The following is a 19,706-nucleotide window of genomic DNA, read 5'->3' on the forward strand; positions in this document are numbered from 1 at the left end:
CAAAACTCCTACGGGAAACCTCGTTATGAAGCTATAGAAAAGACCTCATTTTCTCCTTCGCCTCTTCAAATGAGTCAGTGTAGTAGTACGCGTTCTGATAGGACGTGATGATGCACTCTTCGTTGACAGTGACGTCGGGGTCGAAGCGTTTGATCTTCTCGGGGGTGCTGAGCGCGTGCTGCAGCTCAGCAACTGATGACAACAATCCGGCGCCGTACACGCGATAACTGCCGTCCGTCTGCCGGCACAGCCCGAACTCAACGGTGAAAAAGTACAGCTGAAATTTAAAAAAGACGTGAGGAATCTATAACTCAGAAGACAATTCGAGTACCGCTTGCACTGATATGGCCACTACACCGGCAAATTACTTAGGGAATAAGGTAAATTGAATGAAGGGGCAAACCCAAAAAATTCTGGCTTGACTGGCTTGATGTCATCGAGGAGAATATATAAGTGCTAATGGTCTGACAACTAAAGAAAGCGACGTCTGTGCGAAGTGGAGACGAAAAAGAAGGAAAGCGGACTCAGAGCTCCGACGCTCAGGGTAACCGGGAAAATACTCAGATGAGAGAGAGGGCTAATGTACCCGAACAAAGTTCTTTTCGCTTTTTAGTTGACGTTTGCTGAACTAAGTCATCATTTTTAATGTAAAACATCCTTCCTTAATTCCTATCCTTTTGCTGTAGGTATTTGAGTTAAGAAGGATCGCCACTCTACCTACCTACAGCTAAACACGTAATCGTGGCTAAACCACAGATATAAAAACATTCTTATGTTCTTCTGTGGGCTATACTAACGAGTGTTTCATCTCCCGTCGACAAGCACAGAAAGTGTCCTAATTTTATTAAACCTTAAACATAAAGCAAACATAAATTTACCGTAGCTAATCTGTCTATATCCTCGTCAGATGCCCCAAGGGAAGCCAGCCCTAGCTCTTGAGAGAACTGGGCGAAGCTCGGGTTCGCCAGAAGCGGCATATGACCAAGCAGCTCATGGCAACAATCCCTGAAAAAAAAATACATCAGGATTAAGTTACAACAATCTGTAGTCACACTTTGAAATTAAAATTATAAAGCGAAATGTTTGGGGTAGTCTTTGAAAGTACTCTTATTTAAAATATAATATATGTAATTAAATAATAATTAAATAAATATATAAATTCATTTTCGTCATCACCATTATTAATATTTACAGTACTAAAATTAAACTTTATATTAAAAAAATAAGTTAAAAACAGTTAAAATGAATACATTAATAAAATAGTTATACCCTGTTTCGGTAATCATACAAATTGGCACAGTAATAAAAAGATAGGTATGTGAATGTATGCAATATGTAATGCAATGGTGATTACCATTGCATTGTACTGTGAACAGCATGATAACGACTGCCTGACTGATGCTGCATAAATTACAGTAGTTATGGCAGGTTGACATTGCATTCATTTATAACTGATTTTTACAATCATGCAAGGAATTCCTATCAAACTACGATAGTTGGTATTTTTATTTTTCAACTTCATAGCTCGACGCTTGATTAGGATATAGATAGAGACAAATAAACTGAATATCTAAATGGTTAATTTCATTTTGGGGACCTATATACCCTAAAAATAAAACCCTAATCGTGAAATGATTTAACTCGTTTATGAATAATAGCAAACTCTAGTAGCGCCTATTTGTTAGAAAAGTAACGCTCCGGTCACGTGGTTCGACTGTTAATAAAAACCTTCGTAACAAGCCGAGACAACCGAATAAACAATGTACAAACAACACTTACGAAACGATAAATAACTCACGCTTCACCTTTTCAAAGTCGAATAAAAGAAGTCAAATTTATGAATAAAATTACGTTATTGTTGTTCGGTCGAGTTCTTATTACCTTTTTTTTCACAGATGTTCACATTACACGTTCGTTGAAACGTCAAGTTACGTGTTCAAAGCGCGAAAGTTAACAAACACTATATATCTACTCACGGTTCTGGTGTGTAGAATGGGTCTGAAGAATGTCTAATATACTGCGTGCAGTGGAACACTCGGAATGCCAGGCCTGAGAGGAAGTCCCGCGGAGACAGGTAACCCGCCACAGGGCGCAGTTGAAAGCCAGTTTTACGCTTCAAGAATATGCTGACATCTTCAAGCTAAGTAACATGGAAGAAAATTATTCAATTATACTAGGATGATATAATAAAACGTGATAGTATGAATTCGTGCTAATGGTTTGAGTCGAAGATGTCTAGACCCAGCAAAATGACGCTCTTTGGCGGAAATAAGATTATAGAGAGAGATAAACAAATTTAGTTCAACAATGTAGTACAAATTAATGTAGTCGGTCTGAATTCAAAATACTTAAATTCAGATCGACTACATTAGTTTCACGTTAATTTTAATTTCATGCGTATTTTTTTAACAATATCTACTTTAGGCTTCATTCTTGTCACAGAGTGTATAAAATTAATACTATAACTCGAACATATATACTCATAACTTGAACATGTAAACTAAATAAGTATTTATTGAACCGGTTTTACATTTTTTTTAAATTACGAATCGTTCTTATGTAAAAAAATATTAAACAAGTCTTCGCATGACCAATATATAAGATGAGAAACTACTGTTAAAAAATATATTTTTATTTTGTTGAGAAATTTAATAAAAGTCAGTTTGAATGAAGTCGCGAATTCAATTTGCGAGGCAGCTTTGCTCGAGCTGTAAGTTATTTCTATAAATCCCTTCGATGTTATTGCCATCACGTTTATTATTTACTAGCGACCCGATCCGGCTTCACGCGGTTTAATAGACTGTTTTGTTTATATAAACATCCGTTAGCACCTATCGTGTAATTAATAGTAAAAACTGCATCAAAAACGTTTGCGTGGTTCAAAATAAGGAAAGACACGGCAGGCGACTCTTCAAAAACTAATCGCGTTGATTCAACATATTTCAAGATCAACGTCGAATTTATCTGATTACACAGAGTAAAATCGCTGTTTAATAATTCATCCAGTTGTCTATTGGCTTTGACATAGACGAGACATATATATATATACATATACACCGCATACGTAGATGATGATGAAGCAAGCATGACCAGACCGCGCTTGCTTTGCGTACTGGTGTTTGACAAATTTGTAACCATTCCATATCATCTCCTGGGTATCGTACAAGGCGACATAGGGGCAGCTGAATAATAGTAATAGCATTCCCAAGGAGGGTTGACGTCAAGCGGTCAAGTGGTCGTTTCTAAAATTACAGCCGATTGTTCAAAAATATTTCGTTTATTTTTTACGCTGATCGTCAAAGAAACTTAAATTTTATACTTATCGGTTACTAACATGTAAATTCGGTAGGTATAATTACTAGGTTTTACATCGACCCTGGGCTTCCCGACGTCATAGCCTAATAACCGCATGTTCCCGAACATGCGGAATTGTTCGATAAATGACAGCATGAACCAAGTAGGTCGATTCTGCTAGTATACTGTTAAACTTTGGAAATTACCTGTGGCAAGTTATCTTCCCTGTAGCCACAATATTTAACTAACTGCGGCCAGTTCTCCAAGTACTCGTCGCAGGCGTGTCTCTGATATAACTTGTGCAGCTCACGAAACACGATACCCCTGTCAACGTATACAGCTTAATAATTATTCTTACTCATTTACTCTCCGGGCAAAGTGATATCGCAGAGGGCTGCGATATCACTATGCCCTCATCGACTATGCACTCATGTAATAAATATCTATGGGCAATATATAGCAATAAGGGTATTTGCCATAAATATTTATTACATGAGTTATTAATGCAGAAAACAATTGTTCAATATGTCTATTTTGGATTTTGATAAAATTTTGAATGCATCCCTCATGCTCCTAACGGCCAAATAATTTCGTTCGACCGAGCGAACGAAGTCATAATAAAATATATATTATTAAATTTTGTGACGCCAATTTCCCCGATCTTGCAAAATTTCATCATAAGCTTGGTTTCAAACTCTTCGATAAACTATTTCACCAACTGATCGACAAACTAATTATAGTTTGATCGACTTTAACGAGATATTCTGGACGATCTCAACGCCGAATGCAGTTGAATATAAACTTATAACTCAACCTAATTTATACGAATTCTCAGCGAGATATTTCGAAAGTTAAATTGCATCGCTTAAATAATTGATAGTTGATTTATATGTAGGTTTGTAAGCTTCAGATACTATTATATTTGCTCTAAGATTTCTTACCTGTTTAACTTTGGTAGAAAGGATCATTTTCGTACTCAAAAATACTCTTACTTAGTCAGAAATAGGTTAGGATTATCAGCCAAAAATCACATACTAAAAAATTAACTAGGTTAATCAATATGAATGTAATCTCACGGTTAGGACCAGTTCACATTCACTTAAAATAGGTTTAAAATATTAGGTCTGAATTATTTCGTCACTTGTAATGTGTACTAACACAATTTATAAATGTCACTTTATGATTTTTTCCTACATATAATACAAATAAGTGCAAACTCTGCATTTTGTGTTTTTCAACGTATGCCACTTTAGGCAAAGAAAAAACGTCGCCTCAAAGAATAATCACACCTGCGCCACCAAAACTATTTTTTTTCATCAAACCACTGACAACAGCGAAAATTTAAAGTTGGCGGCAAAAATGGAAAACTTGATAGCATTTGTGATCTTGTTTTCTTATCAATGGCAACGGGCAGGGGCGTCGGCGGTGGCGGCGAGGTGGCAAAGTTAAATTCTCCGTAACAGATTTAGAAACTTTCCTTTCCACTTTAAATGACGTACATTTATTTATCGTAATACTATATTATATAACATGTAGTTTCAGAGGGCACGTTACATCATTCAACTTTGACGTTAATATAAACATGCGCCGAAATAGCCATTTTATTGAAACGTCAACGGCGCGCAGGTTAAAGTTAACGTCAAAATTGACTGGTAAAACCCACCCTAACACCCTTCGTCTACTCACCGGAAACAAGCTATCAGATAACAATTATTTTTGTATTATATTATGAACGCCTAGAAAATAAATAGCAAACAATATTAACGGAATTAGGCAACCAATTATTCGCTTGCTAATAAAAAAAACACGAATATACTCTTGCTACAGGCAGAAATTAAGAAACGCACATAACATAAAAAACTTACCAGGTTTTTATTTCGGTTTCAGTGTATTGCACCTTGGGAATAGATTGGCCGCTATAAGACGAATAATCAATATTATTTTTTCAGATATATGTGTGGATATTTCTTTAAGTAGCAAGCTTAAAATACTTGTATAAGCATTATTATAAATGTTTTTAAGCTTACTACTTGGCTTTTACGTTCTATATAAGACCGTTTTCCGCAAGCAAATTACAATCGCTTGTAAATGGCCCTCTTTTGTTGGAACGTCAAACTGACCATTCTAATCTATATTTAGGTTAATGTTACAAAATTGAAAATTCAACCGATTCTAACCGAGTCTAAATATTACACGTTTTTTTCCCTTACCTTACTTCGAAACTCCTCCACATTTAGTTATAGGGTGGGTTAGTTGGTAAAATATATTAATTAGCAATAGCAATAGGTTGCTTATTACCTATGACAATAATCTTAAGTTACAACTAGTGACGTGTACTTACTATTTGTAATTGTTAGCTATGGCAGCAAACTGCTCGCGTCTCTTACGGTAGACCGGGTCTTTGAACCCTGGGTGGTCCGCATCCAGCTCCGACCCATACATGAGCACGTTCTGAGCTCTGTCTAAGTCGGAAATCTTGCGCGGAAACCATACCATATCTCCGAAATCTACAAAATATAAATTAAACTGTCTTTCTAAATTAATTACAGTGACACTGAACCTGTATTAGGGCTGACTTGATGGCAGCTTCTGAAAAAGCTATCGATGTGGCTCAGCTCGGGCAAGAAAGTATTTAATATCCTATAGAGCGTTTGCTTATTTACCATCGACACACAAAGAAGAACAAGATTTCCTATGTTAATCAGAACAACGTTCTTTTTCTTATTGAGCTATGGTATTGTAGGTGATTATGCAGATACATTTTAGGTCCCGATATGACAGATCCATGACCTATAGATTCTAAATTCTCACACATATTTGAATTTAAAGAGGTATACAAAACGACTACCGCTACTACATTTTTATTCGTGACTAGACTACATATTCAACATGTCAACAATTGTTATTTTAATTTATTTATATATAAATCCCTCTATAAAATTATTTTGCCCCTTTCAAAGTTTGTACATTTAACTGTAAAATAACAATGAAAAGGCTAAATTAAATTTTCGTTACTCCCGCTACAAGTTCGCTTAACAAAACCAATGCAAAGATTGACTTACGCCCAGTATTTTCTCATTTTCCCCAACAGTCCGGCGCAAACAAATCTGCTAGCTAGGGTTGCGCCCGACTTTTTGGGAAGAAACTGGGAAATTAATGGGAATAAACTCATCTACGATTGCAACCTGACAAAGTTAACAAAATCAGTGTTTGTTGAAAGAGCAATTTGCCTGCGGCAACGAGCGGTTTCGTCTTGTCGTATTGTATTCACTCAGTAGAATAGGTGCTACTTGGATGCCAGTTTCCTGTGGTTTGTTTTAAATTATATTTCTTTAAGCTTTGGTATTTTTTTATTGGTATTTTTTGTTCAAGAACATAATATATTAACAGAAGAAGAATTTTAAAGAAATGTGTAATTCATTGTAATTCAGTCAACATGCCACTACACCACATAGCTTTCCTAAGGAGGAATAACGTCAACAGTTGTAAAATCACAGCCGAATTTGACTTGTCGGCTTTCATTATTTTTACGCTAACTTCGGGTTTCGCTGCGTCACAACCCCTTGTGTAGCCGGGAGTATACAAAGATTAGAGAGTGAAGTGACATACCGAAGCTGGCGGCCGCGGAGAGCGGCGTGGGAGGAGGGAACTCCTCGCCGGACTGAGGAGGAACCACCTCAAAGTCCTGGACCTCTCGCTTCAGCATCCTTTGCAGCTGCTCAAAACGACGCGGGTCGCACTCCACATCCACCAAAATATCAGCCTGTATACAAAATAACTATTTTGAGGCATTTAATCACACCCTACATTAGGATCACTGTACACCTAATCCATAGACGCCACCTACGACGTCCAACATGGATGTCGTAGGTGGCGTCTAAGGGACACATAAAATTGGCAGTTGATTCAATTGTAAAGTTTATTTTTTACGCTAACCCTGGGCTTTACTGCCTCAATAATGTGAGAGAAAAATCCCTAAAATCATTGACAATACTTCTATCGTGTAAATGTGTGTGAACGTTTTTCGTTGAAATCATGTTTCACACAGGATTTACACAGGTATAGTTAGGAATAGGACACTTTTTATTCCCAGAAATATACGAGAAAAGTAGTAATCATCAATAATCATTACAAGCAGGTAATCCTTAACACATTTGCTGCAAAAATCCTAGTAATAAAAAAATATCTCTTTATTAATCATCATTGATTGATTTTGACGTTTTTATATTTATCAATGATAAATTGTATAACTTATACCTATTGAAATTTATAGTAATATTTACAAAGTTATAGTCAGAAAAAATAAGTAACAATCAGGATACATGAGGAAATTACAAAACTTTGATCAATTAAGTTTATTCTTAACATAAATTCTCCTGTCAAACTAAAATGTTTTTAATATTTTCGCGAATTAGCACATCTGTCTTAGTTACGCGTTCACATAATATGTAGGCATTTAATTTGTACACATAGGCACTAAATATTTATTAAAATAAACTAAGTCGCAGGCGCTACTCGCTATGATATTAACCAACTTAAAAAATGTAGGGCATGTGGAAGCCATAAAAACGTTCGAAATTTTCAACTTACAGAGGCAGTTGTTGATGCAGACTTTCTGGACTCGATATGAAGGACATTGATGCCAAGATCCTGAAACACCGTCAGAGCCCTGACGAGTCCACCGACTTGGTTTTTAAGGCTGAAAATCACTGAAATTCTCTCCCGTTCCGACGTGCCCTGTAGCTGGGACATTTGTATTTCACCCAGTTTTGGATGATGGGGCGCCTCGTTTTTGACTTCCGACCAATCAGACCCGTTTCTATAAAGCCATAATCCCAAAAGGCCCTTCCCTGACCCACTCATAATGAATCAAGACTATATTCAAGTGATTGGAGATGAATGGGTGTATTTATGAATGGTGTTAACAAGATATAAATAGATTAAAGGATATTCAGTGCAGATCTTGGGACATACTGTGCCCTTTTCAATCTCTGCCCGCCTTATAAAGAGAAGAGGAGTGGGAGAGCCGTCGGAGGGTGGGTATATTTGATTGGCTGAATCAAGTGTTCGAAGTAACTTGGAAAACGTTCTCTTTTCGCATCGTAAAGTCACGGACACACTTTGTCTTTTACCTTTTGTTGAAAAAAACTTTCGAGATGATTTTACTTAAGGTTTTTGTTAATTATTAATGTATCTAATGGGTTTAAAAGTCCTTTGAATTATATTTTAAACAATATTATAGCGAATGTTAATGTAGCTACATTAATATAATCTTCATTTCTGAATACTCCATCACTTCACCCAAAAAATGTTTTCATGTCATGCCTATATAATGAAATTTTCTTGAATCTTACAGTACAGTAGGTCATCGAAATAAAAAAAAAGTTAACAAATTTATCGTTATAAAAACTATTTCCACTTTTTCATGTGTAATATTATAGATATTATAAGTACCTATAGATAACACTGTAGTCAGAATTAAAAAAATACTGAATAAACATATCATATAAGGGCCAGATCACACAGATGCAATTCACGTGTGTTCTACTTATATACCAACTCGTAAGTATAGCACATCTTCGCTGACGGTTGTTAAGCTCCCAGTCACTGTATTTATTACCATTGTTTAGCGGGAACAGCATCCCGTATCATTCATTATCTAGAGGGTCCGCCATTTATTCTGTTGCCTTAGCTAAGAATAAAATCGAGGTGAGGTATTCGATAGTTTCTTCCATTTTCTATTTAGTGAAGATCAAGTGCGTAAACTAGTTTTTTCTGCATGCAGGTTGGAATTACAAGGACAGAATTTTATGTTGCAGCTAGACTTTTATACATCGGAGTTTTGTCGAGATTTTTAATATCAGTCCACCGTATTCGTGAACATATAATGTGGAATAGTAACCATCACCTAATAAAAAAAATCAGTAAATACATTCATCTATCAACCTTTGAACTGAATACAGGAAAACAAGGGTTTTGTCAGAATGTTTATACCGCCTTCTAACAACGACCGCCGAATCACTTGCATTAGGAAGGACGTGTCATATAAAAATAGAAAAAGTATTTCTTACAGATGTACAGGTGATTTAAGCACATACCATCGTTATAAAATAATTTTCAATCCTACATAGCACGCACGTGGAAGACAACTATCTAGTGAACCACTGACTAAAGGGAATTTACAGAAAACTTGTCACCAAAGCATCACCTGATAGCGCTAGTAGTAAATTGAATAAAAAACATAGACTTTTGTATTTTCTATAGGTATTGCGAGTCCAACTCACACTGACCATTTTTATTTTTAGAAAGTTATCTTCTAAACTGGTTCATTTATATATATTTTACTAAAGACAAAGAGTACAAAAAAGAACGCTTTTTTTATGAGAACCTATTCATATCGCCGAAATATATTATACTAGTACTACGGAGATGCATATGTTATGCACCTCTGTAGTATATAACAGGAACTACCTATGAATTTACCGTATAAACTGATATCTGCGACACAATTACATTCTCGCATACACTCGTGCTAGCCTGACTGATAAAACCCTCATGGCATGACTCTCTCAAAGCCTCTCTGACGTCACTATCCTTCACGCCTCGTTAATCTGTAAATGAATATCTGATTTCCAGTATTATTATCATCAGTTGTATAGATGCGTCCTTTTGTTGTATTGATGGCTGTGGCGCCCGAAGCACCGGGACCGTATAAGAAATATTTTTTAAAATTTTGAATATTTGAATCTGATTTTATGACTGACACAATAATGGGGGGCAAGCAATAATGGAGGATGAAAGTTTGTATGAAAATCATGTCCGGTCCGCTCTCGCAGAGAAATACACGCGGCCGAAGCCGTGGACAAAAACTAGTATTGTATATAAATTAATCTTTATTGTATCATTGCAAACGTTTCGTCTCTCAGCTTTTAATCAAATTTCCTATGGGGCCGGCGGCGCGGCGTTTTCTAATATCTCTTCACCGCTCCGTTTGATATCTACATCTGTGTTCCTAGTTGAATACACTTGTTAATTGCATAATTTATTGAGACTATATGAATAACTAGCGGCCGGTTCCGGCTACGCTCGGCTAAAACCATAAAAAAGCCTATGTTGCTCTTGAACGTTTCGTCTATCTCTGTCCCAAATGTCATCCAATGTGATCATTAGATTTTCAATTTATTCATTACAAGGAAAAAAATACATTTTCTCTCTCTTATAATATGCAGCAGCTAACTTAGTATGGATAGTGTGAAAGTATATTAGTATGGATGAAAAAGCAGAAGAATTACAGTCAAAGTACGACTACTTTGACTTATTCTTCTTCTTCTTCGCATGTCTACGCTCCCCAAAGATATCAAAATTAGATTGCATATTGCATAAGTATTGTGCCACGGCCATATAGCTTTGTCAACTTCCTACAAATAAAAACTAAATAAAGGATATTATACTTCGTCTTCAGTATTGTATTGGATACATAAGTGAAAGGAAGAGGAAATAGTCTACAACTAATATGTAGGCATAGTAAACTTAAAAAATAACTTTCTAGTCTGACAACTAGGGATGCCGAGGATCATGCGAAGTGGAAACGAAAAAAGAACCCTGGTTTCCGACTACAAACGGTTGTAACCGGGAAAACAAAGTGATTAACTTTGCCAGTGCCAAAACTTACAACATATAACAATGTAGATATCAAAGCGAAAATCAAAATAAGTTTGCCCTTAATATTGGCGCAATCTATAAACCAAACAAAAAATATATAAATCAGTTTTTGGATACTTTTGCACTACATTTGGAAAGCAGAAAAAGAGGAATAGTAATAGGCGACTTTAACATAGACTTGCTAGCCAATAAAAAAGATGCAATAGATTATAAGAGAGTACTAAAGGAAGCAGGCTACAAAATTCTCAATTGCATCGATATTAACTACTCTACTCGTGAAGTAAACACTGATAGTATAAAAACGACATCTATAATTGATCATGTTTCCTCTAGTTTAACTGAAAATCCATACAGGTTAACAATTATTGATACACCTTTGTCTGATCATAAGCAGATAGTAATAGAAATATTTAAAAAACAACACAACATCAAAGAAAAAGTGAATTATCATGGAATCGACTATAAAGGACTCCAGGATTCAATTAAAGATGCAGACTATTGTAACAAAGAGCATTCGTATGATCATTTAGAAAACCATATTAAACAAAGTATCAACAAGAATAAGATAGATAAAATTAAAATATTAAACTTGCCCAGAGAAGATTGGATCACAAAAGAAGTTATTAAAGAAACAAAGAGAAGGAATTTACTATGGGAGCAACTAAAATCTGACGTAAAGAAGAAGGAAGAGTTTGTAAGGCTGAGGAATGAAGTAACAAAATTAATACAAATAACGAAAAATGAATACTACTATAATAAGTTTAAAATGTGTATAACTGATTCAAAAAAGACTTGGAATTTGTTAAATATGCTTGCCTTAAACAAAGTCAAAGATGCTCCTATTCCGCCTACTCTTACATTAAATTCTATCAGCGTAAAGGATGGCACTGAAATCTGCGAATTATTCAATGAATTTTTCTCTTCTGTGGGTACTCAACTTGCAAATAAAATTCCTTCTAGGTTTCATAACAATAATATCAATATTTTGACATATATAAACACAAAACCTAAATTTGAACTGTTTGAATTTGAACCATGCACCGTGAACGAAGTATGTGATATTATGAAAAACTTAAAAAATGACGCTAGTGCTGGTATTGACGGGATTAGCCTGAAGTCTATAAAATCAATCATTAACTTTATCGCACAAGATCTAACAGACTGTATAAATAAATGTCTAGCAACTGGCACATTTCCTGACTCCCTCAAAATAGCGCGTGTTACTCCAGTCTACAGATCGGGTAAAAGAACCGACCCCAGCAATTATAGGCCGATTTCAGTGTTACCTATTCTATCAAAAATATTTGAAAGGGTACTATACCGTAGACTTAACAATCATCTATTAAAATTAAATTTTATAACTTTAAAGCAATATGGTTTCCGAAGTAAATCCTCAACACTATCTGCGGCAATTGACCTGGTATCTCAAATAAAAACAAACATTGACCATAAAAAGTTTGGATTGGGTATTTTTATAGATTTTAAAAAAGCCTTCGATACCATAAGCCACTCATTACTCTTAGACAAATTAGAAAACCTTGGTATTAAAGGAATGACTTATGAAATCTTTCGATCATATCTAACAGACAGATATCAAATTGTTAAAATAGGAGACTACCAGAGTAAACCACAAAGTATTACTTATGGAATCCCACAAGGATCTATTTTGGGACCCCTTTTGTTCTTAATATATATTAATAATATCACTACAATCGGACTTACAGGCGATATAACTTTATATGCAGACGATACATGTCTATTTTATTTCGGACTTGATTTTTTGGAGCTAATTCATACAGCACAAACAGACCTCGACAAATTTCACGATTGGTGCCAGTGTAATTTATTAACAATAAATACAAAAAAGACTAGCTACATGATATTTGCTGCAAAAAATAAAAAAATACCGCACTACCCGTGTCTTACTATTAATAGTGAAGAATTACATCGCTCTAACGAAGAAAAGTATCTAGGACTACATCTTGATGATAAACTCACCTGGAAACCTCATATCGAACACCTTAGAGGCAAGCTAGTTTCTTTGCGTGGCGTTTTGCGAAGAGTTGGTTCTTGTATCCCATTTGAGATTAAGTACACGTTATATAATTCTTTAGTAAGGTCCCACCTCGAATATCTGATTGAAATTTGGGGTAGTGCAAATAAAACAAATATGAACTTGATCCAGAGGTCCCAAAATAAGGTAATAAAAACACTATTTAATTTTGACTATTTAATGAATACTGTAACTCTTTATAAAAAAACAAAAATTTTCAATTTAAAACAACTATATAAATATAAAATGTGCATTCTTGTAAAAAAAATTCTTGAAAAGAAAATTCAAACACAAATCACTTTTACGATAAATAAATATAAACACCATTTAAGAAACACAGATAAAATAAAATTACCCACACCTAGAACTAAATATGGAAAGAGTGATATATTGTACGAAGGAGCTAAAATGTTTAATGACTTACCTAAAGACTTAAAAAACATAAAATCTTTGACTTTGTTTAAAGGAAGACTAAAAAATCATATCTACACCAAAGTTTTGTAAATAGCATAACTCTTCGAAAACTACACTGTTTATTTGCGTCATATATTTTTTACAAATTATTTATAAATTAGTCTTAGACTCATTATAAGTGAATTATTGTATTCTTTATGAGTCAATAAATATCTATAAACCGAATGCCACACAAAACCCAGACGACACGCGACGCATGGTTTATAGTTTATAAATGATAATGACGAAAATACGTATATGATATTTTTTACTGATAGAGTATTTCCGAATGATGAGAAAATAATTGTATCTAAATCTTCGATTTGGGAAATATTGGTAAAAAATAAATAGATTTTGGTTTCACAATGAATAGATAAAGATTTCTTTCCATGTTTGGTTTCAAATCTAATTTTTATTGAACAAAACCTACATTAATTTTTAAATATTTTTTTCTCTGATATTTATATTGTCAGTTTCAAACCCGATAGAAAATAATGCAGCACGATGGAACTACAACGTGATGAGTCGTCGCAAAGGAGCGCGACTGAGCAATGGGGCATGACGTCTTGTTTATCAATTTCGGTACAAGTAACGCCACCTCTCGTAAAAGCAGGTAACTTGCTACTACTTTTTTAGCAAGAAAATGTAATATTTAAACCATATGCCGGCTATATGTTATCGCGATATAGTTCGCCAAACTTTGACGAATTCTGCATAGGTAGATATAATGCATAGATAAAAGGTAGGCTGGTTTTTCATTTACGATTTTCACGATTATGTATTGCCGACATTACAGATGGTAGTTTTGATGTGATATTTCTTTTTTTATATACGGAATGTAAAAAACACGACTTGCAAAGTCCAGACTGCCTTCCGTATTTACTAAGCGCTCGAGACGTGCCTCGAAAGCCGGCAGTGCGATGAGAGTATCAGCAAACAGTCCAGAAACTATTTTCAGAACAATGGCTACTTCAATCAGTTACATTTTGGGAACTACTGCCTTCGCTAAGTATATATTTTGTAACAATGTATAGTTTACTAGATATTCCGCGCGATATTATCCGCATAATAATATTAAACACTGACGACGTTTTTAAGAAAATTGATAATCGAGAGAATTTTAAAAGATGGCGCTAGTTTTAAAATAAATACAAAATGTATAGCTTGTAGATTACAGGAAAACCTGTAAGAATTCTATAAATTGTACGTAACTCTATTCTCGCGAGTTCAACTCGCACTTGACCGGTTTTTGTAATTAGCGGTCGCGATAAACATGTCTCAGGATGGAAACTTACTTGTGAGCCCCATGTGAAGAGCCAATGCATGTCTAAAATCATGACATAAATCCTCGGCTATTAAAATATATAGACTGTTTTATGTGGTACGGTTTTGAAGATTACGATGTGGAGGTTATAGAAGTGTTTATTGACTTTGAGCCGAGAGGTATGGGTCTAAAATAATTCTAAATAAACATATAAATACTCTAGCACTTCTAAGGCATAAAGATCTTGATAATAATATATTAGATAAGGAATATTAATGTTAATTATATACTTGCTGCAAAGTGGACATTTTAATAATATAATATCGTCAATATAATAATACAATATAGTCAATAACAACTGACGTAATTGAGCAATTACCAATATACAGATGACCCCACACTAAAATAAAGAGAGAAATACCAAACAGCGTTTTATTTCATTACAAACGACTGATACTACCTTGTTACTCACAAACATGGCAAGTGCAATCGTTGTTGTACGTAGTGGTTCTGAATGTATTTTTTATTAGAGCCACAATGGCACAATCAGCGACATCAGTTGCTGCTTTGCCCGGACGGCAGGTCTGACAGCAAAAAATAAACAAAATCAAGCATGAAATAAAAACTTGCGTTGTTAAGGACGCGCGTCGTGTTCTTGTTCAAGTAACCAGCCTATAGTTGCAGTTCCCTATTCAAGAGGACTACGATCCTAAAGAGCGACTTCATCTCTGTCAGTCCAAAGATGGAAACAGAAAAGAATCACGCCAAGAAACCGCCGCATCGCGTGTTTTTGTCCTCTTTTTATAGACCGTTGCAAGTTAAACATCATCAAAATTATTTTCGCCTATTTTGCAATTGTATTTTTCGCTGCTACAATTTAAAATTTAATTTCAACTTATTATAATTATTACTGAAGGATAACAAAACAATTAGCAAAAATAAATTTTAATCACGGCAGCAGGTCCGGAGCCCTAACAGTTCCAATGAAAAACAATAACATTTTCTCGGGTTATATAGAACAATTCAATGCTTCACGCCAGCCTGTGCGCACGTCTTTCATAATAAAAATGATGTATTTCATTCTGATCATTGTTGCAGTTGTACAAGTTAATTGCGATCACATATTTTCCGGCACAACTTTGAATCAATCCGTCGTGTATTACGAAGTGTATTGGGCCGCGCCTTTACTTCGTAAAGTAAGAACAGTTAAAGTCCCAATTACTTTGTATCCTGAGTTTGTTTGTAACGAATACATTTCAGTAAGTTATCATTTCAAGTTTTCATATTTCAATTATATTTATTTAAAACTTTATGGCGCATAATAAAATTTGTATAAGTACAGGTGGACTTAATGCTAAAAGCATTATGTAACATCAATGTCTTTAAACAACACATATTCGATTGAAACTAATCGAATCAAAGAGTCATAATAATTATCATTTTCAAAGAAACACTCGGAAGTTATACTTAAAATGTGCAAAACATTAAAGCAAATAAAAAAAAAAACAACATTTATAGTAATATTCAGGTGATACGGATGAAGATTAACAATTTTCTTTATACTTACGAGTATCAGGACTGAGATTGTGATAAACTAATTGCATTGTTTTTTCTTTCCAGGGATTTCTGATATATGATCAACGTGAGAATTATCCCCAACTCCGTACTAATACATCGGTAACCCTTGGAGGCTTGGGCTTTTATTACGTTAATTTAGCTATGGTTAGTAAAAAAAGTAAAAGTATTAACGTAGATATTTATATCTATTCCAAAGGATGTGATAACGAGACGGATTTTTTTAATTTGACATAATAATATCACAATGTTCTAATTTGATAAAGTCCATAAGAAATCCGAGCCCAGAATATTTAAAAATCTGCTTGAATGCAGTAAGCTATATTCTTGAGGCACATTTTATTTTGGAAATTATTTATTTTTAATTTAATCATAACAATGTGACAATATATAATAAAAATAGAGTGAAGTGAATTACAAAATATATAATTTCATGTAGTATAATAAGTAGTACACCTTACACGAGATCGTTGTAAATTTTATTGTTGTTTATAGTCAGTATACTATATTTGAAATTAGTATTAGAATTTGTCTGGTTTATTACTGTCGGCTAGACTTAGCTGTTTCTTCTTAATAAAGATTGATCGAATACAAACTAATTGTATTGTTTTATTTTCTATCTATGTAATATATTATATAATGTATCGCGCATTGGAAATTGCAGTTCTACAAGCTTATCCCGTCCCATCCTAATTTTCACTAATTTATAAAAACGAAAATTCGTGGGTATATTTGTTACTTCTCCAAGCTCAAACGTATTGGACATTTTTTATGAAATTTGATATTAAGATACCTGGTACCTTGGATTAACAATTAGGCTTTTTATAGGACGAAAGTACGCGATTCCCGTAGGATTTGGTTAAAAATTTGATAGTTAATGGAGCTTTATAAACTGGATGGCGCTATTATGCGGAGAAACATAAGATTTTTTTTAATAGTGGGTAAACGCGAGGTGCAGCTAGTGATAATATATATGATAGCAATTAAAATTACCGTAACTCAGGATTTATCCAGAGTATGTATGTATGTTTAGTATAAGTACCTATTTTAATAAATATAACAGAATTTTTCCATTAAAAAAATCTCCATAACAGACTTAACTCGGGTAAAAATATAATAAGCTAGAAGCCATAATAAATTTAAAAACATAATAAATTATACACTTAAACCTTCCTCAGGCACCACACTAACTATTGGTGAAAACCGCATTAAAATACAAAACCGCAATAAAAATCCGTGCAGTAGTTATTTTCCTTCACCATTAGAGTCCAGTTCTTTCACCATTAGAAAGGTACATCATGCAAGATTTCTATAGGCTATATTTTATCTCAAAGTTCTCACGGGAGTGAAGCCCCGGGCAGCATCTAGTAATATTATAAGAAAGGAAGGATAGATAAGAATTTACATTCTTAGATTTGAGAAGTGTTACATAAAAACAAGCCATAAAGTGATTACAGTTTGCACTTTGGGTATTCCATGTCAAGACAAAACGAGTCAGTTTAACCTTTTGTGTATTACTAACTATAAACCGATACTGCATTGTTACTGCGTTCTACAACACTAAGTGTGAACATATTTTGTATGATGGTTCCGTAGATATATTTAAACGAAAAATGCTTGCAAGTAAGGAAAACGCCTTTTGAAGAAATAATGTCGTCTATAATAATGGAAGCTATTTCAACATAATCCCTCCATTGTAATTATTATATAGTAAAATACATTATAAATAGTATAATGTATTTTACAATATAATAGTATAATAGTTATAGTCCTGATATAACCATATCAGAAGTATACGGATAGAAAGTTCAAGAGTTACGTTATGCGAAACTGTCCTTATCATATTATAAAACAAAGCCCAAAGATACAATAACAAATTATTGTTAATTAAGAAAGATAAAAGCCATTTTGTAAAAAAGAAATATAAGTAGGTATCTAATCGAAAAAAAAATGTTACGGCATTCTGTAACTAGGAAATTAGGATCTACTACCCAACCCTAAAATATTCTTGATTGACAATTTTCTCGGAAGTTATTAGGTAACACTACAGCGTTCGATGTGGGTGGTCGCATTTCTTTGTTGATTAAAATGAAGTATTTGATTGTATTTATTTTTGTAGTTTTACCAGTCAATCAATGTTTTCATGTATTTCAAGGCACGAATATAAATAAAAAAATTATATATTTTGAACCGTATTTAAAGGCCCCATTCCACTATGAGCCACATAAAGATTATGTCGTCGTTTATTTGTTTAAAGATTTAATATGTGATGAGCCTATTTCTGTAAGTATCTTTAATTGTTATGAATTAGCACATTTTCATTGTACAAAATTCAAAGCATGCAATTAGACTTTCACGATTTTTTAAAAATTAAACAGTAATAGCTGCACCCCGGAGCTTCGTCCCGTGGAAATTTCTTTATAAAAAATACCCTACCCTATATATTCCATTGTATTCCAGGTTATATTCTACACGTGTACCTTTGTCTACAATACGTATAGAAGTTTTCGCGTGAAAGAGTAACATTCGTCACACATAATATCCTTACAAACTTTCGCATTTATAATATTAGTAGGATGTCTCAAAAAGCTACAAACGACTGGCATTTTGTAGTAGTAGTAGTAGTAGTAGCAAAACGAAACTCATTTAAATAGATGGTCCCAATCATGCCAGAAGGACTTACCATTAACATATTTCTTTTGTACTAGTACATTATAACAAAATATTAATAGATTAATGACTCAGTTTGATCATTTCGACTGTTTTTTTTTTCTAGGGATATTTGCTGTATGATGACGATTTCAATTCCAGACTTCGCCGTACTGAAACAAGGGTCCTGGACGGTGGCGTGGGTACATACTTTCTTAATATATCTATATCCAGTCGTAGTGGCAAAGGTGGCCACGTACATTTTTACATTTATGCCAATGGATGTCCTCGTTTTAGAAACAACTTTGATTTCTTTCATCATCCTAGTGATGATTATTTTGATCATGATAAATAATAATAATTTACATTATGGTTTACTATCACATCTGCACACTTAATTTTCGGGATTTTCTTAGATTATATTTTATCCAGTGTCTTCACTATGATGTTCGGATACTAATGATTACATAAAATAATTAACTAAATATTTAACAAATGGATTCGTCTAATATCTTTCTCGTAATTAAATACTGATCTACAATTTCTACAACAATCTAGATACACTAATAAATTGTCTACGTTCTCTACACTGTCTACAAAATCTACAGTCTTCTATCCTCACTCAACTTTGAAAATATTTAGGTTACTAAAATTTCAAATTACGAATCTATTACATTAAGTTGTCACCATAAAAAAATTTGAAATAAAAAGTCCATCAGCTTTTTGTTCTTCTGAAAACCATGACGAATATATGCC

General features: G+C 34.0%; 1 protein-coding gene and 1 long non-coding RNA gene across 4 annotated transcripts in view; one reads left to right on the plus strand and one right to left on the minus strand.

The window, feature by feature from the left end:
* Trhn (Tryptophan hydroxylase neuronal) overlaps positions 1 to 8,157 on the minus strand; it is an 11,568-nt gene extending 3,411 nt beyond the window's left edge. Inside the window, exons 1-8 of the mRNA XM_053767592.2 lie at positions 7,885 to 8,157; positions 6,904 to 7,057; positions 5,636 to 5,801; positions 5,160 to 5,210; positions 3,501 to 3,618; positions 1,977 to 2,140; positions 879 to 1,005; positions 45 to 277 (exon numbers count right to left, since the gene is read on the minus strand). Coding sequence (XP_053623567.1) covers positions 45 to 277; positions 879 to 1,005; positions 1,977 to 2,140; positions 3,501 to 3,618; positions 5,160 to 5,210; positions 5,636 to 5,801; positions 6,904 to 7,057; positions 7,885 to 8,157 — 1,286 coding nt within the window. The remainder of the gene's footprint in view (positions 1 to 44; positions 278 to 878; positions 1,006 to 1,976; positions 2,141 to 3,500; positions 3,619 to 5,159; positions 5,211 to 5,635; positions 5,802 to 6,903; positions 7,058 to 7,884) is intronic.
* LOC128682774 (uncharacterized) overlaps positions 1 to 16,992 on the plus strand; it is a 24,795-nt gene extending 7,803 nt beyond the window's left edge. Inside the window, exons 2-4 of one of the 3 annotated variants that reach the window (XR_010370322.1) lie at positions 7,887 to 8,330; positions 15,825 to 15,985; positions 16,347 to 16,992. This is a non-coding gene — a long non-coding RNA (uncharacterized LOC128682774). Of the gene's footprint in view, positions 1 to 7,886; positions 8,331 to 13,762; positions 14,076 to 15,824; positions 15,986 to 16,346 lie in introns of those variants that run through there. The other 2 variants (XR_010370321.1, XR_010370320.1) reach the window with 2 other exon arrangements.
* Positions 16,993 to 19,706: the final 2,714 nt, after the last annotated feature.

Source organism: Plodia interpunctella, chromosome Z, assembly GCF_027563975.2.
Source record: "Plodia interpunctella isolate USDA-ARS_2022_Savannah chromosome Z, ilPloInte3.2, whole genome shotgun sequence".
Classification (NCBI taxonomy): Eukaryota; Metazoa; Arthropoda; class Insecta; order Lepidoptera; family Pyralidae; genus Plodia; species Plodia interpunctella.